The sequence below is a fragment of the Scyliorhinus canicula genome, chromosome 19, assembly GCF_902713615.1.
Source record: "Scyliorhinus canicula chromosome 19, sScyCan1.1, whole genome shotgun sequence".
In the NCBI taxonomy this organism is placed as follows: domain Eukaryota; kingdom Metazoa; phylum Chordata; class Chondrichthyes; order Carcharhiniformes; family Scyliorhinidae; genus Scyliorhinus; species Scyliorhinus canicula.
Genome location: NC_052164.1, coordinates 58,132,172 through 58,144,953, shown reverse-complemented (window position 1 = coordinate 58,144,953; position 12,782 = coordinate 58,132,172). Strand labels below are relative to the sequence as shown.

General features: G+C 51.4%; 1 protein-coding gene across 4 annotated transcripts in view; it reads right to left on the bottom strand.

Annotated features, from left to right (window-relative positions):
* nfrkb (nuclear factor related to kappaB binding protein) overlaps positions 1–12,782 on the bottom strand; it is a 146,311-nt gene that overhangs the window by 77,204 nt on the left and 56,325 nt on the right. For 3 of the 4 annotated variants that reach the window (XM_038779406.1, XM_038779404.1, XM_038779405.1), the window contains exons 10-11: positions 5,461–5,566; positions 1,962–2,088 (exon numbers count right to left, since the gene is read on the bottom strand). In XM_038779406.1, the coding sequence (XP_038635334.1) occupies positions 1,962–2,088; positions 5,461–5,566 (233 nt within the window). The remainder of the gene's footprint in view (positions 1–1,961; positions 2,089–5,460; positions 5,567–12,782) is intronic. The other variant, XM_038779407.1, reaches the window with a different exon arrangement.

The window sequence follows — 12,782 nt, the reverse complement described above, 5'->3', positions numbered from 1 at the left end:
CGGGTTCATTACCCAGTACCAAATCCAATGTGGCATCGCCCCTTGTTGGCCTGTCTACATACTGTGTCAGAAAACCCTCCTGCACACACTGCACAAAAACTGACCCATCTATAGTACTCGAACTATAGTATGTCCAGTCAATATTTGGAAAGTTAAAGTCCCCCATAACAACTACCCTGTTACTCTCGCTCCTGTCGAGAATCATCTCTCAGGAAAAGATTGACAACCTGGATCTCATTTTCTTGAAATAAGAAAGCTGAGGTGTGAACTAATCAAGGTTTTTAACATTATGAAAGATTTTATCAAAGAATCCGTACAATGTAGAAGGCCATTCAGCCCATCGAGTCTCCAACGACCCTCTGAAAGAGCACCCTACCTCGGCCTAAGTCTCTGTCCTATCCCCATAACCCCACTTAACCTTTTGGGCACTAAGGTAATTTAGCATGGTCAATCATAGAACATAGAACAATACAGCACAGAACAGGCCCTTCGGCCCTCGATGTTGTGCCGAGCCATGATCACCCTACTCAAACCCACGTATCCACCCTATACCCGTAACCCAACAACCCCCCCCTTAACCTTACTTTTTAGGACACTACGGGCAATTTAGCATGGCCAATCCACCTAACCTGCACATCTTTGGACTGTGGGAGGAAACCGGAGCACCCGGAGGAAACCCACGCACACGCGGGGAGGACGTGCAGACTCCGCACAGACAGTGACCCAGCCGGGAATCGAACCTGGGACCCTGGAGCTGTGAAGCATTTATGCTAACCACCATGCTACCGTGCTGCCCAAAAGTGCAATCAAATGCACTTTTTTTGACTGTGGGAGGAAACCAGAGCACCCGGAGAAAATCCACGCAGACAGGGGGAGGAAGTGCAAACTCCACACAATCACCCGAAGCAGGAATTGAATCCAGGTCCCTGGAGACGTGAGGCGGCATTGCTAACTACTGTGCCACAATGCCTCCCCGGTACAATGGAGAGGATTTCCTCTTGTGGGGCAGATCATGGTAGTGGTTATGTGGAGTGTGCATGTTCCCCCTGTGGGTTTCCTCCTGGTGCTTCGGTTTCCTCCCACAAGTCCTGAAGACGTGCTGTTAGATAATTTGGACATTCTGAATTCTGAATATACCCAAACAGGAGCCAGAATTTGGCAACTAAGGGCTTTTCACAGTAATTTCATTGCAGCGTTAATGCAAGCCTACTTGTGACAATAAAGATTATTATTATAACATAGAACATACAGTGCAGAAGGAGGCTATTCGGCCCATCGAGTCTGCACCGACCCACATTAAGCCCACACTTCCACCCTATTCCCGTAACCCAATAAGCCCTCCTAACCTTTTTGGACACTAAGGGCAATTTAGCTTGGCCAATCCACCTAATCTGCACGTCTTTGGACTGTGGGAGGAAACCAGAGCACCCGGAGGAAACCCACGCAGACACGGGGAGAACGAGCAGACTCCGCACAGACAGTGTCCCAGCCGAGAATCGAACCTGGGACCCTGGCACTGTGAAGCCACAGTGCTATTCACTTGTGCTAGCGTGCTGCCCTTCAAACTCACTAAGAAATCTAATAGGAATTCAGAAGAAATGTCTTCACTCAGAGTGGTGAGATAGTGGAATACAAGCATTGAGGAAGGTCAAAGGGAATGCTAATGTGTAAGTTGAAGAAACAAAAGACATGTCCAGATGAGGTGTGAATGGCTAGATAGCAACGGTCAAATGCCAAGTGAAGAAACAAGAAGAAAACAGTAAATAAAAGAAACAAAATGGAGGCAGAGGGTACGATCTAAAATTGTGATTGAAACCTGTTGGTAAGTCAGCCAACCAGAAGGATCAATATGAGTATAGACGAGCAAGAGAAAGCTTACCCATACTCATTGGTGAAACAAAAGTGAGCAATTTCTATTGTGTTTTAAATATTATATAATGGTACTTAGAAATCAGACTTACTCCCACATTCGCCAGAAAGGAAGCGGAGAGCAGAATGAACCAGTTCTGACCAGTTGGAGGCATCTGAGAACCAAGAGTTTAACGTACTGGGAGCAGAGATTTGCCACTCCAGCACCTTCTCCTCAATCTGTAAAACGAAAATCACACTGCATGTGAAGACTGAATGGAGACGGCCGCTGTGCCCTGCTCCCTGTTCATGGAAATCTCATCTCTCACTATCACAACAAAATATCAGCAGTGGATAAAGCTGAGCTAAAACAAGATTAGATTAAAAGGCAATAGAGAGTGGAAGATGAGAAGGGTGGAGCTGCAGAAAGAGAGGGGAGGAGCAGAGGGTGAGGGTAAGACGGAGAGATGGGGAGGGTAGGAGGAAGAGGAGAGGGAAGTGATGAAAGTGGAAAAACAGGACAGGGTGGAGGGCAAACAGAGGACCAGGTTGGTGAGAGAAGAGGAGTAGGTTGGGGCTGTAAATGGAAAGAATTGTGAGGTAAAGGACGAGGATGAAAAAAGGGAAGAGGACCCAGGGGTGAGAAGTGGGAGGTGGGGGGAAGAAGAGCGAGAGCAAGAGATAGCAAAAGCGAGGGAGAGAGAGAGAAAGTGAGAGAGAGCCAGAGGAAAGAACCAGAAAGAGAACTTTATGAGTACTTTGCATCGGTATTCACCAAGGAGAGGGACGTGACGGATGTTGAGGTTAGGGATGCATGTTTAAATACTCTAGGTCAGGTCGATATAAGGAAGGGGGAAGTTTTGGGTATTCTAAAAGGCATTAAGGTGGACAAATCCCCAGGTCCAGGTGGGATCTATCCCAGGTTCCTGAGGGAAGCGAGGAACAAAATAGCTGGGGCCTTAGCAGATATCTTTGCAGCATCCTTAGAACATAGAACATAGAACAGTACAGCACGGAACAGGCCCCTCGGCCCTCGATGTTGTGCCGAGCAATGATCACCCTACTCAAACCCACGCATCCACCCCACACCCGCAACCCAACTACCCCCCCCTAACCCCACCCCCTTTTTTTAGGACACTACGGGCAATTTAGCATGGCCAATCCACCTAACCCGCACATCTTTGGACTGTGGGAGGAAACCGGAGCACCCGGAGGAAACCCACGCACACAGGGGGAGGACGTGCAGACTCCATACAGACAGTGACCCAGCCAGGAGTCGAACCTGGGACCCTGGAGCTGTGAAGCATTTATGCTAACCACCATGCTACCGTGCTGCCCCTTGAGCACGGGTGAGGTCCCAGAGGACTGGAGAATTGCTAATGTTGTCCCTTTGTTTAACAAGGGTAGCAGGGATAATCCAGGGAATTATAGACCTGTGAGCTTGACGTCAGTGGTCGGCAAACTATTGGATAAGATACTGAGGGATAGGATCTATTCACATTTGAAAGAAAAGAGGCTAATCAGCGATAAGCAGCATGGTTTTGTGCAGGGAAGGTCATGTCTTACAAACCTAATAGAACTTTTTGAGAAAGTGGCAAAGTTAATTGATGAGGGAAGGGCTGTAGATGTCATATATATGGACTTCAGTAAGGCATTTGATAAAGTTTCCCATGGCAGGTTGATGGAAAAAGTGAAGTCGCATGGGGTTCAGGGTGTACTAGCTAGATGGAGAAAGAACTGGCTGGGCAACAGGAGACAGAGAGTAGTGGTGGAGGGGAGTGTCTCAAAATGGAGAAAGGTGACTATTGGTGTTCCACAGGGATCCGTGCTTGGACCACTGTTGTTTGTGATATACATAAATGATCTGGACAAAGGTAGCGGTGGTCTGATTAGCAAGTTTTCAGATGATACTAAGATTAGTGGAGTTGCAGATAGCGAGGAGGACTGTCAGAGAATACAACACAATATAGATAGATTGGAGAGTTGGGCAGAGAAATGGCAGATGGAGTTCAATCCAGGCAAATGCGAGGTGATGCATTTTGGAAGATCCAATTCAAGAGCAGACTATACGGTCAATGGAAGAGTCCTGGGGAAAATTGATGTACAGAGAGATCTTGGAGTTCAGGTCCATTGTACCCTGAAGGTGGCAACGCAGGTCAATAGAGTGGTCAAGAAGGCATACAGCATGCTTGCCTTCATCGGACGGGGTATTGAGTACAAGAGTTGGTAGGTCATGTTACAGTTGTATCGGACTTTAGTTAGACCACATTTGGAATACTGCGTGCAGTTCTGGTCGCCACATTACCAGAAAGATGTGGATGCTTTAGAGAGGGTGCAGAGGAGGTTCACCAGGATGTTGCCTGGTATGGAGGGTGCTAGTTATGAAGAAAGGTTGAGTAGATTAGGATTGTTTTCGTTGGAAAGACGGGAGGTTGAGGGGGGACCTGATTAAGGTCTCAAAATTATGAGAGGTATGAACAGAGTGGATATCAACAAGCTTTTTCCAAGAGTGGGGGTGTCAATTACAAGGGTTCACGATTTCAAGGTGAGATGGGGAAAGGTTAAGGGAGATGTGTGTGGAAAGTTTTTTACGCAGAGGGTGGTGGGTGCCTGGAACGCTCTGCCAGCAGAGGTGGTAGAGGCGGGCACGATAGCATCATTTAAAATGCATCTAGACAGATAGATGAACAGGCGGGGAACAGAGGGAAGTAGGAAAATAGGCGACAGGTTTAGATAAAGGATCTGGATCGGTGCAGGCTGGGAGGGCAGAAGGGCCTGTTCCTGTGCTGTAATTTTCTTTGTTCTTTGAGAAAAATCCAGAGATAGAGAGAAAAGTCAAAGATGGAGAGAGAGAGAGAGAGAGAGAGGGAGAGAGAAAGCTACAGAGAAAAACAGAGAGGGAGAGAGGGAAAGCCAGAGAGAGAGCGAGAGAGATCATGGAATCCCGACAGTGCAGAAGGAGGGCATTCAGCTCATCGGGTCTGCAGCGACTATCCGAAACAGCACCGTACCTCGCGAGGGAGGCAGAGGGAAAGCGAGGGGGGCAGAGGGAAAGCGAGGGGGGCAGAGGGAAAGCGAGGGGGATAGAGGGAAAGCGAGGGGGGCAGAGGGAAAGCGAGGGGGGCAGAGGGAAAGCGAGGGGGGCAGAGGGAAAGCGAGGGGGTAGAGGGAAAGCGAGGGGTACACAGGGAAAGCGAGGGGGACACAGGGAAAGAGAGGGGGACACAGGGAAAGCGAGGGGGACAGAGGGAAAGCGAGGGGGCAGAGGTGAAGCGAGGGGGCAGAGGGAAAGCGAGGGGGACAGAGGGAAAGCGAGGGGGTTAGAGGGAAAACGAGGGGGACAGAGGGAAAGCGAGGGGGACAGAGGGAAAGCGAGGGGGACAGAGGGAAAGCGAGGGGGACAGAGGGAAAGCGAGGGGGGCAGAGGGAAAGTGAGGGGGACAGAGGGAAAGCTAGGGGGACAGAGGGAAAGCGAGGGGGACAGAGGGAAAGCGAGAGAAACGGAGAAAAAGAGGACAGAGAGAAAGCAAGTGAGCGAGTGAAAAGACTAATTTCAAACTACACTAAACCAGAAGCTTCTGTTACTCGGGATATGACTATTCTGCCACTTACCCCGGCCACACTTGCCTCTCCCTCTGCCAGCAAAATCTCCTGCAGCAAACTAAAGAAACTGGCTGTTATCCCAGGAACTGCCGTCGGTTTTGTTGCATCCAGAGTCCTGTAAAACATACACAAAGGATTAAGCCAGAAGGGCAATCAAGCAGACCAAAACAGAAGATTAACAGCAGACGAGGCTCCATCGTATACAAAGTATTGGTATTACCACATCTATTCACCGCTATGCAGCAAGTGGGTGAGCTGATCCACTTGGCGTGCTGTAATCAATGCAATACATCTTACATGCAAGAGGCAATCAACATGTGAAGTGAATCATATGAGACTGAACCATAAAACTGCAATGTTATGGAATTGTGGAGTTCCGTGATCCCTTTTCACATCAACTTGGACAATGCTGTGATTGCGCAACAAATGCTCGCTATTACAAACCTATATTCAAAGTGATTTCAAGTGAGATTATCAAGTATTTCAGAGTACTTAACACTTAAGGCAGCAAACTGGAGACTTCACATACTACATCTACTCAAGCATCATAATGTATCTCAATCTGACCTATTCACTGCATTTAACAGTTAAACAAGACCCATTGCTGAATACATAATCCCGGTTTGGAATGCTGGGTTTACCAAAGAGCATGTCAACAAGCTCAAAAATGTTCAGAAAGAAGCATTGAAATTGATCCCAAGTAAAGCGTAGGAAAGCTACTATCGAAAAACTGAATGTGTTGCCGTTGCCGAAAGGCAGAAAAGGCGGTGTCTGGACTTTGCTTGAAAACTCCTAAATCCCACCTCCCATTGCCATTACCTCTTGCCTCAATCACACATGAGTAAATGTGCAGTGGAATTAGAGAGAAAAAAACACCATTCCGCAAATAAGACATAGGCCGAATAGACTATGAGACTGCCCAATATCCGACTTGATAAAAACTCAGAAATAGTCTCTTAATGATCAAGGATTTAATGAATCAAACCTGGCACCATGTGATCTCTGAACTTTAATACAAACTGCAGAGAGCAGTGGATGTTTCATTTTTATTCCATAAATTGAGATCTGCATTTTGCATTATTTTGATTATTTGCACGAAGCGTTTACAACAAGATAGATGAGTTGAAAGCAATTTGCAACATAACAGTATGATGTATTAACTATTTCAGATACATGGTTGCAGGGTGACCAGAACAGGATGCTCAATATTCCTGGGTATACAATGTTCCAAAAGAACAGGTCGAAGGGGCCGTTCCCCTTGGTAACCTTGTTAATCAAGAAATGTTTCGGAACAGTGATATAAAGGCAGTGGGTAGTGATGTAGAATTGGTTTAGATTGAAATCATAAATAGCAGGGGAAGGAAGGCAAGGGTGGAAGTAGTCTATAGACCACCAAAATGCACCCTCTCAACAGGTCAGAGCATAAGTGAGGAAATATCAAGGGCATGTTTGAAGGGAACTGCAATTATCATGGGAGATTTTACGTTGGCCACAAACAGGTCCCGGAACAGTTGCATGAATGGCTCCCACGTTCTGTGGAAGCCGTCCGTCCGACCCTCGGATGGCGAATTTGATTTTCTCCATTTGGAGAGATTCCGAGAGGTCGGACAGCCAGTCTGCAGCTCTGGGTGGTGCTGCTGACCGCCAGCCAAACAGGATTCTATGGCGGGCAATCAGGGAGGCAAAGGCAAGGGCGTCCGCCCTCCTCCCCAGGAATAGATCTGGCTGGTCTGAAACCCCGAAGACCGCCCTATCGGGCATGGCTCCACCCTCACCCCCACCACTTTGGACATAGCCTCGAAGAAGGCTGTCCAGTACTCCACAAGTCTGGGGCAAGACCAGAACATGTGGGCGTGGTTGGCCGGGCCTCTTTGGCAACCGCTCACATCTGTCCTCCACCTCCGGGAAGAACCTACTCATACGGTTTCTTGTTAAGTGGGCTCTATGTACCACTTTTAGTTGCGTCAGGCTGAGCCTTGCGCACATGGAGGTGGAGTTGACCCTATGCAGTGCTTCGCTCCAGAGTCCCCACCCTATCTCCATCCCCAGGTCGTCCTCCCATTTCCTTCTTGTTGCGTCCAGTACGGTGTCGTCCCTATCTACCAGTCGGTCATACATGTCACTACAGTTCCCTTTCTCTAGGATACTTGCGTCCAGTAGGTCTTCCAGTAGTGTCTGTTGTGGCGGTTGTGGGTACGTCCTTGTCTCCTTTCGTAGGAAGTTTTTGAGCTGCAGGTACCGTAGCTCCTTCCCCCCAGCTAGCTGAAATTTCTCTGTCAGTTCGTCCAGTGTTGCGATCCTGTCGTCCGTGTATAGGTCCCTGACTGTCAGTGTCCCCCCGTCCTGCCTCCACCTTTTGAAGGTGGCGTCAGTCAGTGCTGGTTTTGAACCTATGGTTGTTGCAGATGGGAGCCTTGCCGACATTTTGTACAGGCCAAATTGCTGCCGCTGTTGGTTCCAGGATTGGAGGGTGGCTGTCACCACTGGGCTGGTGGAGTGTTTTTTGGGTGGGGATGGGAGTGCTGCCGTGGCGAGGGCCCGGAGGGAGGTTCCCATGCAGGAGGCCTCCTCCGCACGCACCCACTCGGCTTCTGGCTCCTGGATCCATCCCCTTACCTCGCTCGGCTGTTGCCGCCCAGTGGTAGAATTGTAGATTCGGGAGGGCTAGCCCCCCCCTGGATTTTGTTTTTGTATGACCTTCTTTGGGATCCTAGCATTTTTACCCCCCCATACGAACGCCATGATATGTTTGTCCAGCGCTTTGAAAAAGGCCTTGGGATGTAGATCGAAATGGATCTAAATAGGAAGAGGAACCTGGGCAGTACGTTCATTTTGATCGTCTGGACTCTCCCCGCGAGGGAGAGCGGGAGTGTGTTCCATCTTTGCAGGTCCTTTTTAACTTCCTCCGTCAGGCTGGTGAGGTTCCATTTGTGGATCCCTTTCCAGTCATGGGCTATTTGGATCCCCACATAGCGGAATTTATTTCGGGCCTGTTTGAACGGCAGCCCTTTAGTGCTGCCCCCCCCCCCCCCCCCCCCCCCCCCCCTTGCGGGTGTACTGGGAAGATCTCACTTTTGCTCATGTTGAGTTTGTAGCCCGAGAAGGCTCCAAACTCTTTCAGGAGCGCGATGATTCCGTCCATGCTGCTTTGTGGGTCCGAGATATAGAGGAGCAGATCATCCGCAATAGAGTGAGACTCTGTGCTCTCTACCTCCCCTTCGGATCCCCCTCCAATTTTTGCTGCCCTGAGCGCAATTGCTAGCGGTTCGATTGCTAGTGCGAACAGCAGCGGGGACAGTGGGCATCCTTGTCTGGTGCCCCTGTGCAGCTGGAACTATTGGGAGTTGGTATTGTTGGTCCGTACACTCGCCATGGGAGCGTTGTATAGGAGCTTTACCCCAAGCGGTGAACCCTGTTCCAAGCCCGAACCGCTCCAGTACCTCTATGAGGTATTTCCATTCGACTCTGTCGAAGGCCTTTCTGCGTCCAGGGAGACCATCACCTCTTGTGTTCTCTCCCCGGAGGGGGTCATTATCACGTTCAGCAGCGCCTGATGTTCGCGGTAAGCCTGTCTACCTTTGACGAAGCCCGTCTGGTCCTTTGTGACCACCTCAGGTACACAGTCTTCTAGCCTTTTGGCTAGGATTTTGGCCAGTATTTTGGCGTCTGCGTTCAGCAGAGATATGGGTCTGTATGACCCACATTCCGTTGGGTCTTTGTCTTTCTTAGGTATCAGCGAGATTGAGGCCTGTGCTAACGTGGTGGCAGTGTGCCCTAGCTAGCGAGTCTGTGAACATCTCCCGCAGGTTGCGGGGCCAGCGCTGTCGTGAATTTTTGTAGAAGTCCGCCGGGAATCCGTCCGGCTCCCGGCGCCTTCCCCGTCTGCATGGAGCTAATGCTCTCCATGATCTCTCCCAGTGCTAGTGGTGCTTCCAGATCCCGTTTTCTGCCCTCTCCCACGACTGGTATGTCCAGTCCATCAAGAAACCGGTTCATCCCAGCCTTCCCCGTTGGGGGCTCTGAGGTGTACAGCTCTTGGTAGAAGGCCTTGAAGGTTTCGTTAATCCTCTCTGGTTCTGTTTCCCACGTGCCTCTGGTACCTCTGATTTGCGCAATTTCTCTGCTGGCTGCCTGCTTTCTCAGCTGGTGTGCAACAGGCGGCTGGCTTTGTCTCCGTGTTCGTACAGGGGCCCCGCGTGCCTGGCGGTGTGGTGTACTGCTTTCCTGGTGGAGAGCAGGTCAAAGTTCCTTTGTAATTCTTTTCTCTCCGCCAGGAGCTCTACGGTCGGGGCCTCGGAGTATTTACGGTCTACCTCCAGTATGGAGTCGACCAGCTTCTGTCTAGCCACCCTTTCCTCCCGATCTCTTTGCGCTTTGTAGGCAATGATTTCCCCTCTTAGTACGGCCTTAAGCGCTTCCCAGAACGTGGAGGATGAGACCTCCCCGTTTTGGTTGTTCTCGGTGTATTCCGCTATGGCCCGCGCTATCCTTTCGCTGAAGGCCTTGTCAGCTAGTAAGGCACCGTCCAGCCTCATGTGGGGCGCTGGGCCCTTCCCGTCTCCAGCCACACGTCCATGTAGTGTGGGGCGTGGTCTGATATCACAATTGCGGAGTATTCCACCTTGTCTATCCCTGGAAGCACCGTTTTCCCCACCACAAAGAAGTCAATTCTGGTGAACACGTTGTGTACTGGGGAGAAGAAAGAGAATTCTTTCTCCCCCGGGTGGGCGAATCTCCAGGGGTCCACTGCTCCCATCTGCTCCATATAGTGACTGAGTTCCCTTGCCACGATTTAGGTTTTCCCCCGTTCTGGGGTTTGATCTGTCCGTCTTTGGATCCTGTACACAGTTGAAGTCCCCCCCCATGATTAGTCGGTGCGTCGCTATGTCCGGGATTTCTGCCATGGTCTTTTGGATGAAGCTCGTGTCGTCCCAGTTGGGCGCGTACACGTTGACTAGAACTACCGGCGCCCCATCCAGGGCCCCGCTGACCATGACATACCGCCCCCCCTGGGTCTGTAACCGTCTTTGTCGCCCTAAACATTGTCCTCTTGCCACTCAGGATCGCCACCCCCCTGGCCCTTGTCCCGTAACAGGAATGATAGGTTTGTCCCACCCAGCCCTTTCTTACCCGCAGTTGGTCCTGCTCCCTCAGGTGCGTCTCTTGGAGGAAGACTATGTCGGCCCTCATATTTCTGAGGTGGGTGAGGACTCTAGATCTCTTCACTGGGCCGTTAAGTCCCCTTACGTTCCAGGTGACTATCCTGGTGGGGGGCTTCTGCCCCTTCGTTCCTGTGGATTAACCATATTTGTCTGGTGGACGAGCCCCTGCCCTCCGGGGTTTCCCTTTGTTCGGGGGCCGTCCAGGATGGCCACTATCACTGCTCTCCCCATGCGGTCTGGTCTCTGCGCTCCGGGGTTTCCCCTTGTCCCGGGGGCACCCGCCATGGCCGTCCACTGTGTGTCCGCCACGCGGGTAGTCCCCTGCACTCCGGGGGGGCCCCTTCGCTCACAGACCGTACTGGGTGGGTGCTTGCAGCGGTTCCCTGTTTCGAGCCCTTGTTTGTGGCACTTTGTGGTCCTGGTCCTTTTCTGGCCTCTTTTGTCCCTTTGTCCCTGCGTTTCCCCTCCCTGGTCTCTCGCACCCCGAGGGCCCCCCCCCCCGCTCTCTCCCTTTTCCCCCCTCCCCTGTATACCCCTCCTTTGCCCTCTATCCCCTATTCCTGTCCCCATTTGCTCTCCCGACTTTGATGGGTGATCCCCCCCCTCCCCTGCCTGGCGCCTTCCCCCCTGTTGGGGGTGCGCTGCGGCCCTGCTTTGTTGCATGCCCCCGTCGCTAGCTTTCCTGCTAGCACAGTGGCTCCCCTCTCGGAGGTTGCTGTCCCGCTTCTCCTCTCCCTTCTCCAATACTCCCGTTCCCTCGTGCTGGGGCCTGGCCTCCCACCTGGAGCGGTCCCTTGGGCAGTGGGTTGTTTTTTGTTCTGGGTGTTCCTGCCGGGGGGGAGGGGGCTGGCTTTGCCTCGCCCCTCCCCCCCCCCCCCGTCAGCATGTCGTTTCTCCTTGCCATGGGCCCCTCGTCCCTACCTCCCATGGCGTTTTTCCAGCCCGTGCTCCTCGACGAACCTATTCGCCTCAGCAGGGGCTGTAAAGAAATATTCCTTGTTTTGGTATGTGACCCAGAGTTTTGCTGGGTACAGCATACCAAAACGCACTTTGCTCTTGTAGAGGGCTGCTTTCGCTCTGTTGAACTCAGCCCGTCTCTTAGTTATGTCCGCTCCAAGATCCTCGTAGACTCGGATGGCGTGCCCTTTCCATTTGCAGGCTCTATTTTCCTTGGCCCAGCGCAGGATTGTCTCCCTATCCCGGTACCGGTGCAGTTTTGGCTATGACTGCTCTTGGTTGTTCCCCTTCCTTGGGCTTCGGGCGCAGTGACCGATGAGCTCTGTCCATTTCCGGTGGGGTGGGAAAGGTGTCCCCCCCCACTAAGGAGCCCAGCAACGCAGCCACGAATGTTGTGGGGTTTCTGCCCTCGATCCCCTCTGGCAGGCCCACTATCTTAACATTTTGCCTTCTCGAGCTGTTCTCCTGGTCGTCTACCCTGCCCTTCAGGCTCCCCTGTGCTGCACCCAGTTTTCGCCACTTCCCTCTCCAGGGCCGTGACCCGGTCGCTCATGTCGGTCGCTGCTTTCTCCAGCTCTTTAATGGTTGCCTCATGGGCTGCCAGTTTCTCCCCTTGGGCATCCACTTTCTCCTCCAATCAGGTCAGAGCCTGCTGCACCCCTGACATGGCCCTGGCCACTGCTGTCTGTACTGCGGCCTCTCCGTCCGCTTTCAACTCTGCCTTGATTGCCTGCAGCTGCTCCCTCACCACCTCGGCCAAGGCTGCCTTCCAGTTCACGCCCCCCTCTAACCCCAGGGGAGAGGGTACCTGTCTGTCCAGCTCTTTTTGATGCGGCGATACATCCTTCCTGCCGCTTCGTGTAATCTGCAAATCGATTGGACAAACCAAATCAGCATGGGTAGCATAGAAGAATTTGTGAAGTGCATCAGGGATTGCTTTTTAAAGCAGTACATTATGGAACCAACCCGGGAACGGGCTATTTTTACATTTGGTTTTGTATCATGAAGAAGGATTAAGAATCCCCTCAGGAGCAGTGACCACAATATGATAGAATTCCAGATACAGTTTGAGGGTGAACACCATAGGTCCATAACCAGTGTCTCTAACTTAAAAACGGGCAATGAAAGTGGTATGAGAGAGGAGCTGTTGAAGGTGAACTAGTTAAACAAGCTAAAGGGACAGATCAGTAGATGAGCAATATTCAAACAGCT